Raw genomic sequence first — 16,394 nt, 5'->3', positions numbered from 1 at the left:
TAAAATTAAATTGAAGTCGAAATATAATTTAAAACAGTTGCACAATTCAAATTAAATTACAATCTATTCTGCGGCATAATACTTTGGCATAGAGTAAAATTATATATTTACAAATCTTTTAAGAAGTCGGCAAAATCGCAAATAATTTTATAAAAAATATATTTTTTAATAAATTTCCTATTAAAAAGCAAGTAATAATATATTTTTTTCCGAAAATAATAAATTTCAACAATTTTACAAAAAGAATCGTGAATGGGCTTATATATATATTCTTAAAGTGTACTTCTTAATTTACCCATTTTTCAAATGGTAATAACACATATTAAGTATAAAATCACTAGATCCATGGATATATCCACAAAATTTACCCATGACCCATATTAAGTATAAAATCTATATATCCATGGATATATCCATATAAGTTTACCCATTTTTTTACCCATCAAAACACTAAACATGGAAATTTTTGGAATTTTAAAATTTAAACATCTTATTTAAGAAAAGATTTGCATGATTTTCTCACATCTGTTACAACACTAATTCAATGATAATTATTCGTTTCCTTATTCTTTATCATTCTTTGCAAGCATGACCTAATTTTTTCATTGCGTACTTCAGTTTGAACGAATTGTTGGTTAGTATATCTAAACTGTTCCTCCATTTTTATTAGTTAATTAGTGAGTCTCATCTTATGAATTTAGTTGATTTATATTTTTTCTACAGCCAATTCATTTGATGGGTTGGTTTCGTATGTAAGGTTTTGAGGATAATAGCTCAAGATTTTTGACCTAATTTTTTCATAAAATTCTTGATGAAGATTTGATGTGTATCATGTTCGTCATACAAGTTTACAAAATATGTTGTTCATCTGTTAAAACCAGGTTCATAATTTACTGAATATATCCGGATGGATTCTCGAGGAATAAGTACATCAGGTATTCATCTCCATTGTCAGTTTACTTATAATAACATCGTTTTGCAGATATCTGATTTGATCATGATTTTCTTATAGGTTCAAAACGACGTGTTCGTGGACGCAATGTTGAAAATTTGTTTAAAAATCCATCAGAACCAGAGAATCAAGGTAGTGTCCACTTTAATTCCATTTCTGATTCGTTTATTGAAAGTGATAATAATGTTCATGTATTAATTCAGTTGTCAAATGTCGTACGCGTGGGAAGAATATGGACAAGAATCTCACAAATTCAGCAAACATATATGATACACGTAAGCTTTCTCTAAAGAATTTCAGATTGGTTGATGTGTATATACGTTTGAAAGACCATGTTATGTAACATACCATGTATCTTCTTCGACCGAGCATATGAGTAATGATAATGTACATTGTTATACATATATTTGATGTTCTTATGTTAATAAAACATATCATTCTGTAAGAACTCCGTTATCAATTATTGATCAAAGCGTGACACCAGAACAGGGTATTGGTCTCATTGTTTATCCGCCTGATTGTTTTTATACATGGATTGATAAATATGTCCTGAAGTTTCTATTAACATTCAGGAATAAGACATCTTTCGAAAGGTGTGTTTCATAGCGGAGTTGCTGCAAATCCGGAAAGCAATAGAATGACATCATATTACATCAATGGTATCATTCTTCATCCATTCTGATTGTTATTATACAGATTTTGTATTGATGTCTTCAGTTTGCATATATGTGTCGTGTTGTTGTTAATAATAAAATAGGTCATTCAGTAACAACTCTGCAATCAATGATTGATCAAAGCGTGACACCAGAACAAGGTATTTGTATCATTGTTTATCCGTCTGATTCTTTTAATACGTGCATTTATAATTGTGACTTGAATTTTGTATTAACTCAGGAATAAGACAGTTTTCGAAAGGTGTTTTGCATAGCGGACTTGCAGCAAATCTGGAAAGCAATAGAATGACATCACATTACAATATTGGTATCATTCTTTATCCATTCTGATTGGTATTATACATTTTTTTCCAATTTTGTCTTCGATAATTTAATCTGTTATGTTGTTGTTAATATTTTAAGCCTAATATATTGTTAAGATCATCAATAGGTAAAATAAGGATGGATTTTACCCATTACTACTGATTAACAATTTCATGCAGGTACTGTTTCATCTCAGTTTACACGTTTAAAGCTGCAGCTGCAAAGTATTCTAAAGAGTCCTCTTTCAATATTCGATGAAAATATAAATCCTAATATTTCAGCAACCTCAAAACCAGGTTAATTTTAAAATAGTTTGATCAACATCTTATTCCAGCCTATTGGGAGATGTTGGTCATGTTTCATGTTGCCATTTATTTTCCATCTTCTATGTAGTGCGAAAAGTAAGAATTCGTTCAAAGAATTTGAACAAACAAGATCTCGGTGTTTTTCGTAACACCTTAGCAGATGGAGAAAGCAATAGAATGACACCAAAATATAATAATGATATCATTCTTACTCCATTCTGAGATGTATCATATCTTTTTATAATTGTGCCATTAATTTGCCTATATCTGTTGTGTTTCAGTTAATAATATATGCCATCTAATGAAAACTCCTCTATCAAGAACTGATGAACGTGTGTCGCCTAATATATCGTTAAGATCGTCAAGAGGTAAAATTTAGTTGGATTTATTTCAGGATTACTATTTTTAACATCTATTAGGCCAGAATTTATAGCGGAGACATGCTTCAGGTAGTATTTCATCTCAGAATTCACGGTTAACACAACAGACACAAAGTGTTCTGCAGACCCCTCTTGCAGAAAATCTTGAAAGCCACATAATTTGTTCAGAAGAACCTAATGGTATAATTCTTGATATATCTCATTTTTCTGATAAATCTGTTATTAAATTGCTTTTGAAATTTTGGATTTTGTGGGAATAGTTGTAGCAATGAACAATAGATCTATGATGCAGCCTGTTGTGGTAAAAAAATCACAATCGTGTCTGCCGAGTCCTTTATCAAGAATTGATCAAAACATATCTCCTAATATTCCATTAATTTCAAAATCAGGTTAATTTTCATTATTTTCATTAACTTCTTATTTCAGTATGTGTATGAGTGTTTATCAGCGCAGATGCTAAAATATGTTTTCCATCTTCTATGTCGTGCATAAAGTTAGGATTCGTCCAAAGAATTTCAACAAAGAAAATCTCGGTGTATTTCGTAGCACCTTACCAGATTTGAGAAAAATATCCGGACAATGTACTTCATCGCCTAATATTCAGTTTTCTTCTGCAACTAATCCACAGTCATCATGTAATTTTTTAAACAATAAAATGCAATTTCGGATGTATCAGTTAGTTACGAAATTATGTCAAATTCTAAAAGTTTCAGTATTCTGTAAAATATTTTTTCAGAAATGTATTCCTCTTCTCAGACTGGTGAACAAAGTACAAATCAATTTCTACACATAATATCGCCAAACGTTCCTGTCAAAGGTATCAAATTTTCCGGCTTATTCCTGAATTACAAAACTCTGACGGATTATCTAAACAATGTGTCATGTTTAATACTCTGCATCTACTAATATATATTATGCAGAACATAATAGTAAAAATGCAGAAATTCAGAATATTAATAGCAGTGGAAACAGTTCTCTCATATTCTCAATTCCCGAATCTTGTGTGACAACCGTTCACAAACAAAAAGGTGTCAAAAAGAAAATTGTTGCTAACAGTGAAGAAGAACAGAATCCTTCAAAAAAGTTTTGTGGAAAACTATCACCAGATCCTTCGTCGTTCAATACAATAAATGTAAAGAGTACATTTGAAAAAGGATAAAGTTCTAGGCAAAAAAATTTAATGAATGAGTTCAACGATGTTGATGAAAATGTTACAATTGATAGTGATACAACATGTGGAGGTATTAATTATTTGTTTTCAAATAATGTGTTTAATTCTGCAGGACATTAATAATTATTTTACTGTCTGAAGCATCACCTACTTTTGCTCAATGATGATTTTTAAAATTTTGTATTTTTTTCGATAGACATGGCAAGTGATATTGAGGATATTGATGAAGAAGATTTGAGCAATAATCAATTTATGTGGGACAGATACTTGGATCTTGGAGCCCCTGATAAAATCTGTTTGAAGTGTGATGCTATCATGTGGAATCACGAAAAAAACAATAAGAGTTCTCCTAATAAGCCACCAACATTTTCTCTTTGTTGTAAAAATGGTCAAGTCGTACTGGATAAGGAGAAACAGCCTCCTGAACCTCTGGCTACTCTCCTTACTGGTGGTGTTCATTTTAAGCATTTTAAACTTAACATAAGGTTTTACAATTGCATGTTTTTTATGAGCTCTACTGGAGGAAAGATTGACCATTCAATAAACAGAGGTGGTGCGCCATATTGCTTCAAGGTCCAAGGTGTTAATTACCACAATATAGGAAGTCTGGTCCCAACTGATGATAACACTCCAAAATTTTGTCAGCTTTATATCTATGACACAGAGGACGAAATCAACAACAGGATCAATGCAGTTAATGGTTGCATGGATGCTGTTAATGAAGAAATTGTACAATCTTTGTTGCATATGTTGGATGAGCATAACAGGTTGGTTAAAGGTTTTCGTATGGCTCACGAAAGGGTTAGGCAAAATGCAGTAGATGAGTTTAAATTGGTTCTGATGTCATCGAGTTTAGCAAGTGGCCGACCAAATCACATTGCTCCATCAAATGAGGTAGCAGGATTGATTGTTACTTCTCCTTATGAAAAAGGCTGTCGAGATACTGTCATTGATTCTAGAGTTGACGGATTACAGAGGATTTTTGAGACCGATCCACGTTTCATTCAACTTCAATATCCATTACTTTTCCCTCACGGAGATATTGGATATTACCGTGAGATCCCATTAAATAGACATGTGAAGCATTCTAAGAGAGACGTAGAAGTTACCGAATCTGAAGATCCTGGCGAAAAAGGTGCTAGAACGTATATTACAATGAGAGAGTTTTATAATTATAAACTAATGATACGTCTTTCAGAAGGTACAAATTTGCTATTTAACAGAAGTATAATTTCTCATTCAGCTGTTCAACTTTGTGATAATTATTTTATATTCGATGAATTTATACCTTTTACTGTAATAGGTTTGACACCACATCTTGGAGGTCGTTTATGGCAGCAATATGTTGTGGATGTTTTCACCGCAATTGAGCAGTACAGATTGGACTGGATTAGAGGCCATCAAACTACTATAAGATCTGATCTCTACCATAATATCAGAGATGCAATGTAAAAGGGAGATAGAAATCCATCCAATATTGGTAAAGCAATCATTCTTCCCGCTTCATTTACCATAAGTAAACACTATATGACTCAGTATTTTAAAGACTCATTAGCAATATGTTGAACTTTAGGACATCCTTCATTGTTCCTTACTATGACCACTAATACAAAATGGCCCGAAATTCAGCGCATGTTAAAACATATGCCTAGTGTTGATGTTGCTGATGCACCTGATGTTGTAGCCAGAGTCTTTAAAATAAAGGTTGATCAACTTATGGATATGATTAAAAAGAAAAATTGTTTTGGCAGATGTATATGAGGTATCATTTTAGCTAAGTTTTTTTATACTCAGTTTATTATTCCTAAATTGTTCTAACAAAATGCACTTTTAGTATATATTTTGCCTGGTACTAACCATTTTTCTACAATATTTCCATAGTGATGCATATAATTGAATTCCAGAAGCGTGGATTGCCTCACGCTCATATATTAATTTGGTTGCACCCCGACGATAGACCTAAAACAACTGAGCAAATTGATAAAATGGTATCAGCTGAAATTCCCGATCCAGAAATTGATCCAGTTGGATATAATTCCGTGAGCAATTATATGATCCACGGACCATGTGGTCCTGATTATACTAAATCTCCATGCATGGTCAAAGGCAACTGTATAAAGCATTTTCCTAAGCAGTATTTTCATTAACATCCTTAAATTATAAATACTTTACTTTGTTAATACCTCCGATTTTATTACCAGATTTTTTACAATTTTAAAAATGTTTTGATACAGGTATAATTCTCATACATTTTTTGATGAGTGTGGATTCCCCATATATAAAAGAAGGAGGACTGGAATTACCATTAACAAGAAGGGGGTCAATCTTGATAATCGCTTTGTTGTCCCATTCAATCGCGATCTTTTGGTGCATTTTCAATGTCACATGAATCTGGAGATTTGCAATAATTTAAGATCATTAAAGTACTTTTTCAAATACTGTCTAAAGGGTCATGACACGGCAACAATGTGTTTGAGGAAAACACGTACAGGTACTTCTGCAACAATCCCAAAAAAAGCACCAAAAGGTCTGATTGATGAGGTAAAACATTATTTGGATGGGAGATATGTTTGCGCGTCAGAAGCATCTTGGAGGATATTTGCTTTTGACATTCATTCCCGTTGGCCATCGGTAGAGAGGTTACTGATACATTTACCAGGCGAGAAGCATGTTTCGTTTAAGGCTGGAGATGTCTTGGAGAATTTTTGCGACAATGCAATATCAAAAAAAACCAAGTTAGAAGCATGGTTTGATGCAAATAAGACTTTACCAAATGCGAGGAATTATAGTTATTCTGAATTTATAAATAAATTTACTTGGCATCCTTGACCTGGTATCTGGAAAGAAAGGAAAAGAGGAGATGTTATTGGGAGACTCTCTGAAGTGCATTCATCAAGTGATGAACTATTATATCTCCGCATGTTGTTACTTAGGAAGAAAGGTTCCAGGTCTTTTGAAGATCTTAAAACTGTTAATGGACACATCCACGAAACATTCAAGAAAGCTTGCGCGGCCCTTGGTCTTCTACAAAATGATAACCAATGGCATGAAGCAATTGTCGAGAACTCCCATACATCATTGCCTCTACAGTTACGTGCAATGTTTGTCAATATTTTGGCATATAGTCCTATTTCAGATCCACTTAGACTTTGGGAAGCTAATTGGCAATGTATGTCAGACGATATTCTCATCATCAGGAGACATATGCTTAATGATCCTCATCTATACCTATCAGACGAAGATTTGAAGAATTATGCACTTGCAGGTTTATATCTCATTATCATATTACCTGAATAATTAACATAATTCTGTTTTAGATATTATATGTAGTATACTTTTAAACTAACATAACACTTCATATATATTTTTGCCCGCAGAAATTGAAAAATTGTTTAATGACATCGGGAAGAGTTTGAAGGACTACGCGACAATGCCATTTCCAAGTGGAGTTTATTTTAGCAATGCTGTTAACAGACTATACCAAGAAGAAACTTCATATGATAAAGAAGAACTGAAAATTTTGCATAAAAAGAATCATGGAATGCTCAACCCTGAACAGAAGAACGTTTACGATTCTATCATATAAAATGTTTATAATAAGGTAGGTGGTGTTTTCTTTGTATATGGAAGTGGAGGATGCGGCAAGACATTTATGTGGCAGACATTAAGTTGTCGACTTCGTTCAAAAGGAAAGATTGTGCTTCCTGTTGCCTCATATGGAATAGCAGCCGTATTGTGGCCTGGTGGTAGAACTGCACATTCAAGATTCTATATTCCTTTGAAACTTGATCAGGACAGTATAGCTGGAATCAGACATGGAACCGATATTGCAGAATTAATCCAACAAACTGATTTGATCATTTGGGATGAAGCACCAATGCAACATCGTCATGCCCTTGAATCTGTTGATCGTTCTTTGAGGGATATAATGTTTGCTATTGACAAAAGGAGAGCAAAGAAGCCATTTGGTGGTATCACAATAGTTTTTGGCGGAGATTATAGGCAGATTTTACCCGTGATTCCAAAGGCATCCAGAGCTGAAATAGTAGGTTCCACCCTCAATAAATCAAAGATTTGGGAATTTTGCCAAGTATTTTTACTTAAGCAAAATATGAGGCTTCATGCAGGAAATACAAAAATGGAGAATAAGGTTATAGCGGATTTCAGTAAATGGTATCTTTTAGTTGGCGATGGTAAAGTTGAGAACTTTAGTCCTGATGCAGACACTGGTGAAATGCTAATAAAGATTCCAGATCAATATGTTGTTCATACCACGCAAACTCCTATAGAAAGTCTTTTTGAAATAACTTACTCGGATTTTCTAAAAAACATGTCTTCACATTCTTATCTAAGATCAAGAGCTATCCTAACACCAACTAATGTTGTGGTGGACGACATCAATAACAACATTCTTGAGAAAATTCCTGGACCTCTACACACATATCTTAGTCAGGATTCAATTGACGATGCTAGTGATGAATATAATGATTTCTAATCAGCATTTCCAGTAGAGTACCTGAACTCATTAGATATGCCTTGCATTCCTAAACATGAGTTAAACATCAAGATTGGCGTCGTTGTCATGCTTATGAGAAATTTAAACCAAATTATGGGTTTTTGTAACGGCACGTGAATGATTGTGACATCCTGCAAGAAGAATAGTATTGAGTGTGAAATACTATGCGGATCCTATGTTGGGTCAAAACATTTGATCCCGAGGATAGAGATGATTACAACAGATACCAGTTGGCCTTTTGAGTTTAAAAGAATTCAGTTCCCACTCCAGATTTGTTACGCAAGGACAATTAATAAGAGCCAGGGCCAATCACTTGACACGGTTGGTCTATACCTTCCCGGAGCAGTGTTTTCTCATGGCCATGTCTACGTTGCCATCTCAAGAGTTAAAAGACCAGACGGTCTCCACATTCTCATCGACAGTGATGATGGTACCACCACAAATATTACATCAAATGTAGTCTATGAAGAAGTATTTTACAACCTACCGAGCATAAATGAGGAGAATGTATCATATTAGTTATTTGTATTGCACATTTACAATCCTGACTAAGTTACTCATCATTTTATTATAATTGGTAGTGCGAGAAAATTTTTTGTTATTAAATTAGAATTACATCAGGTCATATTGGTTATTCATGCTCATATGCGAAGTAAAAGGCAGATTCTCGAATAGTTTTTTATGCATATCAAATTCTCAATATAATTAGTTGTGATATGTTTTATATTGATAAGGAGACATTATGATAATCATAGAAGATTATGGGATAACAATAATATGTATCAAATAACTAACTCATATTTAAATATTTGTTTAATATCACGTTTATGTTACTAATTGATCTTCTATTTTAACACAATCTTTTTTCCATGCTAATATTAGTGTAAGCTGTTAAGGATCATCATACAACTCTAATAGATATCTATTGATTGAGATTTTCATGGACTAATTATCATCCTATCACCTTAACTATAAAGATAGTGTATATCTTTATTAAAAATACAGTCGATTGTCTTAAACTCTCCACACATTCAGATTATTTTTGCTATATATCCAACTCACAAACTAATTTCAGAGTTCATATGGCAGAACATCCAAGTATAATTACAATTCATTACCTATTTGTTGATATGAACGTTTAACATACTCCTTTTTTGACAACATCTATTAACTTTTTCATTACTCAGATATGCAGGACCATCATCATTTATCCAATCTGGATGGTAATCATACAGCTTGGACTTTGAAGGTCCGTGTGACAAGAATGTGGGTATCAACTAATCGACAAGGTGTCTTAGTCAGGCACAATCTTATTCTATTGGACTGTGAGGTTTGATCGAATAACTATATGACTTATACCACATCTATGATTGTGTTTTCCAGCCTCTATCCTAAGATTTTCTTTTTTGCAAAATAATCACATACTTGCAATTGTTCCACCAGCTCTTTGGAATTTATTTTACTTTATCATTCATCCTGGCAGATTGTTACGTATCAGAAATGTTCAGGTTCTTCCAGCTGCTGGATTTTTGAGGCCTGTACGTTCTGCAAATTACATCATGTTTCTTCCCATCACTGTGGTGGTGTTGGAACCTGAGGAAATTTTGAGTATACTGCGTCATAAATTTGATTTGGTTCATGTGACGCTCCTATATAATTCTCTTCATTGTTCTGCTCTCGACGAGCTTCCTATTTATTCCACTAGTATTGCGTATAAAATTTTAGAACAAATCGCTTACAATTTGTTATTTTTAACTTTAAGTTTATTGTTGTAGATGTTATTGGAATTGTTGAACTCCTGTAACCAGTACATTCTATTATGACAAGATTTGGTGAAAAGGAAGTGTTACGCTTCAGAATTTCAGATGGCGTGTAAGACTCTTCAATAATTTTTTGAAAATTATAAAAAAACTACGCCATCCTCCAATTTTCATATTTTACGTATTAACACTATTGAACATCCATAAGTGTTTGGCGTTTTATTATATTCAATTTAGGAGGGCCATCCAAGTGTATTTTAGCGGTTCTTTGCCAACAAATTTTGAATCATTGTACCCAGTTACTGAAATTGAACCCAAAATTGTGATTCTAGCATCTGTTAGAGTCTTTATGTATCGAGGTTAATGTCTTATTTTTATATTAAAAACCTTTAAAATTGTAAGCCTTCTCATAAGTTATAGAATTTCTTCTAGCTCTTAAATAATATATATTTTTCGCTCTTAAAAACTGAAAGAGCGCGGATCAGCAATATTCCGTCAATAAAGCTTTTTGTCAATCTTGATTATCATGATGTCTTTTATTTGAGGCATAGGTAACTAAATATAAATTATGTATTTTTGATTTTTACATCATTTTTTTCATATACGCTTATAATTTTTACATCTTTTGCAATATAGGTTGATGGACATTTGACAAATCCAAATTTGACGCTGCAAAACCATTCCCGTCAACGAAGCTTGAAGACACTTTATTTTTACTGCATTTCTATTAAATTGATGAGACATGTCGTTTTTCAATTGTTGGAATGCTAATAAACTTCTTGATTCAACCGCATTGTTGTATTTGTTTTTATTAAACTTATTTACCACGCTATGGATTATTTTATAATTTCTGTGAAAATCGTAATTCTCTCAGTATTTGTTTTTATTAAATGTTGGAACAATTTTGATCAAATTATCTCAACTCAACAGTTTAAATAAATACATTAATTTAATATGTATATTCTAAAGTTCTGAAAAAAGATGTTATATATAATTCCATTTTGAAAGAATCAAACAGATTATGTTATAAATATTCATATCATTTTCATATCTTATGCATATTTTTAAATGAATTAGAGAAACAGACAGAGTTATGAACAAAAATATACAAGTTAATAAAAAAAATGGAATCAATAACACTTTGATTGTGATGATTGGATTAATTTAATTGATTAACCTTAATTAATTAATTAACTCAAAATTTAAAATATAATATTCCGTTACATCTAAATTGTACTTATATATTCAAGAATTATATTGAATATATAGGAAGATAATTGATGATTAATGATATAATCATTCAGGAATATATTGTTGTCGGTATTTATCGTACATATTTTAAAAAAAAGTATCAATTAGCATCAACTTACCAGATTGAATAAGATAATTGATGAATAATTAGAGAATCAATCAGGACCATATTGTTGGCAATCTTTATCATACAGTTAAAATAGAGTATCAATTAGCATCAATTTACCAGTTTGAATAGTAATCATAACCTATCAAGTTGCATATATCATTTGCAAATGTATTTAAATTTCATGCCTTGAGATAAACATCAAACATACTCTGACACTAAAAATAAAACTTTAGGTTTCCTCTCAATTTGTTCTCTCTAAAAACATCATCGATTGGTACGAACTGATCTAATATGTTATCATTATTTCTTCATCGTGCATGCTATCAATTTTTGTTAATATTTTGTAGGTTTTAATTCCTCAATTGTTAATGCTTGACACTTTGTTTAATTGACTTGAACAAAAGCTTCAATGGAGTCTGCAGTATTCAATCTTATTGAAGACCTTGATCAATCGACTACCAATTGGAAGATTAAGGCTAGAGTAACTAGGATGTGGACCAGCGTTAGCTCTGAGAATGGATCAGTCAAAGGATATAATGTCATTCTGCTTGATGATGACGTAAGTCTTATGTTGTAAAATTTTATTATGGTATTACGTAAAATCCTACCTTCTTTTATATACCAAATGTAACATCCTCGTTTGTTTTAGAATAATCACGTCCATGCATTTGCTTATCCCAATATTTGGAATGGATTCAAAACTCCGGTGATTGAAGGAGGCGTTTATGTTTTTGACCAATTTTCTGTGAAAGATGTTGTCGGTAATCTGAAGCCCGTACAAGCTGATATCCGCATCAGATTTTCACAATATACTACGGTCACCGCTGTTGAAGACGATGGCATGATTCCTGCCTACAAATTCGAATTTCTAGATTTAGGTGATCTTTTTACTGAGGCCAACAAATATCAGCCACAACAACAGCCTGAATTTGCTATAGGTGACCTTAATATAATACTCTTTTTGTTCAGATTATTAGTTTTTTAAAATGTGTACCTTAATATTTCACTGCATTTTATCTTTCACTAAATTAAATATATTTCTCTGTTTAATTTAGATGTAATTGGAGTTATTGAGGATTTTGAACCTCTAACGAAACTTGACACAAAATTTGGCATGCGAGACATTGTCAAATTCAGGATTTGTGATTCCAGGTTTGTCGAATGTATTAATAGTTATCCTGTAATTATAATTATTTTCTGAGTCCGCCTCTAATGTGGAAGTTGTATATCCTCAAATATATGTTCATTTTTCAATATAGTAATCAGCATAAAGTAAGTGTTTGGAGAGATCTTGTTGTGTTGGCCAATAACATTTATACTAAGGAACTCCAGTCTCCAGTCATTGCAATAATAACGAGCACAAAAGTTACAACTTTCATGAGTAAGTTCTCTTTAACTACTTAGTATAAATGACCTCGGCATTATACAACAATTTCCTGAACTATATTGCTTTGATTTAGATACTGTGCAGATTGGTACTTTGCCATCTTCAAAATTGTACCTCAACCTAGATGATGAATCTGTGACTGATATGAGGATGAGGTACTACAATTAAGAATTATAATAATTACATAATTACAGCACGTTTGCATGTTTAATAACAGTTGATAGGAGGCTGAGTTAATAAACATCGATGTTTACCTTTGTAGGTTGAAGGAGGAAGGATATTTGTCAAAGAGAGAAAAATATCTTAAGGCGGCAAAATCTGAATTTGTTCAAACCTTTATGGAAAGAATGACATTAAAGGATCTCAATGAAAAGCTGACATATGATGACTTGAAGGTTTTATAATCTTTATAAAATTTGCACGACACAACCATATTGAATATGATTTATTTTTAAATCTGAACTTTTTTCACTTCAAACAGAAAAGGATATACACCACGTTCTCAGTTGTTAAGGTGGATGAGGATGTAGCATGGTAGTTTTACAGTTGTAACAAATGTCAACAAGAGGTTGAGCGGCTTGACAGGAGATTTCGATGTAATAATTGTCCTCGCATAATTCTGGTTGCCCCTAAAAGGTAGAACAAATTAGAGTTATATCAAAAATTTATTATGCTTTACTATGTATTAAAGTCAACTTTCAATACTTATCACAAAATTCCTTATAAATTCAGGTTTCGTATCATGGTCTTTGCCGAAGATGATACATTTTCATGTAATGTTATGCTCATGGACCGAGCTGCTAGAAGGATTGTTGGCACAAGTGCAATAAAAGCGTATAATGATTTTGAGAAGGTATAAATTTGTTGGATATATTTCAGATGTCATGTCTAATATGTTTCATGTTTAGTTTTCAGATCTTAACTAACAGGAAATATCAGTTCTTACTGGAATCAGGACTTACTGGAAGATAGGACTTAAGGATATCAGGACTTAGATTATCAGAAGATGGATATCATAACTTAAGTACTGGAGGACTAACAGTTAAGGAAAGAAGCTGATTTACAGGAAAGAAGATCGAGACTAATACAAAAAGAAGATATGCATGGAAAGATTTAGAGGACTAGAAGAATTATATAAGATATCTGATTGATATATTTTAGGAGACAGAATTATATTCCATATCAATTAGAAGTTATCTTGTAACTGTGTGTCTATATAAACACAGATACAGGTTTACTCTATAAGAGTTACGATCATCGAGAAGATCATACAATTGTAACCTAGCAACTCTCGTGATATTTGTTCATCACTGAGAGAGAACAGTTCCATTATAACAGAGTTTATTATATCGAATACATCTGTTTTCTGTTACTTGTGTTTTAAATCGATTTGATTGTATTCTACACTGTATTCAACCCCCTTCTACAGTGTTGTCTGACCTAACAAGTGGTATCAGAGCCTATCTGTTAACACACATACAGTAAAGATCCAAAATAATCATGTCTGAAGAAGCAGAAAATCCAACCAAGCCCGCCAAAACCGAAGAAACCTCAAAGACTCAAACCCATAGTCGATATGAGACTATCAGGGTTCCCATGCTGAGACCTTCTGAGTATCTCATATGGAAAGCGAAGATGGCTATGTTTCTGGAAGCTACAGATCCAGAATACCTTGACAGAATTTATGAAGGACCGCATAAGCCAACCAAGCTCTCTGTTGTAGTTGCAGATCAGCCAGCAAAGACCATACCAAAGGAGAAAAGTGAATACACAGCAGAAGATATCTCATCTATTGCCAATGATGCAAAGGTAAGGCATTTCCTGCATAGTGTCATTGATAATGTCATGTCAAATAGGGTAATTCAATGCAAGACTGCAAAGGAGATATGGGATGCTTTGGAGACAAGGTCTCAGGGAATTGATGCAATCAAGAAAAACAGGAAGACTATACTCACTCAAGAGTATGAGCACTTTAACTCAAAAAGTGATGAGTCATTAACTGACTTATATGACAGGTTTGTTAAACTCTTGAATGATCTGTCACTGGTGGACAAGGAATATGACATTAAAGATTCAAATCTAAAATTCCTTTTAGCTCTTCCTGAAAGTTGGGATTTGAAAGCTACTATTATAAGAGACAACTATGCTCTTGATGAAACTACTCTTGATAAAATTTATGGAATGCTCAAGACTTATGAATTTGAGATGGATCAAAGAAGCAAGAGACATGGGAGAAAGTCAAGGACAGTTTCTCTTAATGCTGAGGAGGAATCCCCCAAAGTGGATGTCTCAAAGAAAGGAAAAGGAAAGGCTCTCATCATAAATTCTGATTCAGAATCGTCAAGTTCTGATGACGATGATTCAGAAACTGAAAGTCTACCTGAAGTAGATGCTGATGAAGAGATGATGAAGATGTGTGCTCTTATGGTGAAGGGTATCACAAAGATATCCTACAGGAAATTCAGAAGGGCAAAGAAGTTTTCCAGAAAAGGTAGAAGTTCTGATAAGAACGGCTTCTGAAAATCTGAAGGCAAAGAAAGAAAGTCTGACAGAGGAGATTACTCAAATGCCAAATGCTACAACTGTGGTGAGAAAGGCCACATATCTTTTGACTGCAAGAAAGGAAAGAGTGACAAAGGCAAGGCTCTTGTCACAAAGAAGAAAAGCTGGACAGACACTTCAGATTCTGAAGATGAGGAGAACTATGCCTTGATGGCAAATGCTGATAGCAATTATGATGTTGCTGAGTTAAAGGTACCTCAAACAACTTATGCCTTTCATACTGATGATATTACTGAGTTGAGATTATATCTTAAAACCATGTTTATTAGTTATAGAGATCAAACTTTAACATGTGAGAGATTAACTTCTGAAAATCTTGCTTTTAAAAAGAGGAATGATTAATTAGAAAAAGAGTTAGTTATGTTCCATCAAATTCAGAAGGATAGAGATGATGCTTTCTATGTTAGAGATGAAGTGCTAAAAATGAATAAATCTCTAAAAACTGAGTTAGAAAAGGAGAGAGAGATTATCAGGACTTGGACTAACTCTGGAAGAGCAACTCAGGATATACAAAGTAGTGGAAACTGGAAAGAGGGCTTAGGTTATGGAGATGAGAAAAGTGAAAAAGGAACTGAACAAGTTAAGCCAATTATTGTTAAACAGACTACTAAGCCAAAGGTAAATCCTGTTAAATTTGTAGCTAAAACTGTAAAGTCTGATTCTGAAAAGATGAAAGATATTGAGACAGAAGTGATAGCAGAGTCAACTTCTGACAAATTAGAACAGGATAAACCAATTGAAGTTAATATAGGCTTAATGACAAAGAAGCAGCTTAAACATAAGCTGAAAGAGATTACCAGTATAAACAAGGTAAAGGTAGCTAGGAAAAATAGGAATGGAAAGGAAGGTGTAAATAAAAGCAACAATTATATGCATGTTCCTAATGCTCCTAGAAAGAAATGCTATAACTGTGAAAAATCTAAATATCTGGCTTCTTTTTGCAGGAAGAATAAGAATATAAACTCCTTACCTTCTAAGTCAGGAGTTAAGAGTCAGCCTGTTAGGTTTAAGCCACACAATCCTT

At 33.0% G+C, this 16,394-nt stretch overlaps 2 protein-coding genes across 2 annotated transcripts; both read left to right on the top strand.

Annotated features, from left to right (window-relative positions):
• The first annotated feature begins 5,381 nt into the window (after window positions 1-5,381).
• On the top strand, window positions 5,382-8,280 carry LOC141673814 (uncharacterized). The gene is made up of 7 exons (XM_074480550.1): window positions 5,382-5,538; window positions 5,667-5,919; window positions 6,020-6,152; window positions 6,234-6,532; window positions 6,719-7,050; window positions 7,163-7,251; window positions 7,387-8,280. The coding sequence occupies exons 1-7, from the start codon at window positions 5,382-5,384 to the stop codon at window positions 8,278-8,280; spliced, it is 2,157 nt and encodes a 718-aa protein (XP_074336651.1).
• Window positions 8,281-11,830: 3,550 nt separating this feature from the next.
• On the top strand, window positions 11,831-13,667 carry LOC141673813 (replication protein A 70 kDa DNA-binding subunit C-like). The gene is made up of 8 exons (XM_074480549.1): window positions 11,831-11,980; window positions 12,071-12,359; window positions 12,477-12,573; window positions 12,681-12,802; window positions 12,882-12,963; window positions 13,071-13,203; window positions 13,290-13,342; window positions 13,541-13,667. Exons 1-8 carry the CDS (start codon window positions 11,831-11,833, stop codon window positions 13,665-13,667), a joined length of 1,053 nt encoding a protein of 350 aa, XP_074336650.1.
• Window positions 13,668-16,394: the final 2,727 nt, after the last annotated feature.

The sequence above is a fragment of the Apium graveolens genome, chromosome 7 (assembly GCF_009905375.1).
Source record: "Apium graveolens cultivar Ventura chromosome 7, ASM990537v1, whole genome shotgun sequence".
Taxonomy (NCBI): domain Eukaryota; kingdom Viridiplantae; phylum Streptophyta; class Magnoliopsida; order Apiales; family Apiaceae; genus Apium; species Apium graveolens.
This window is presented reverse-complemented; position numbering and strand designations above follow the sequence as displayed.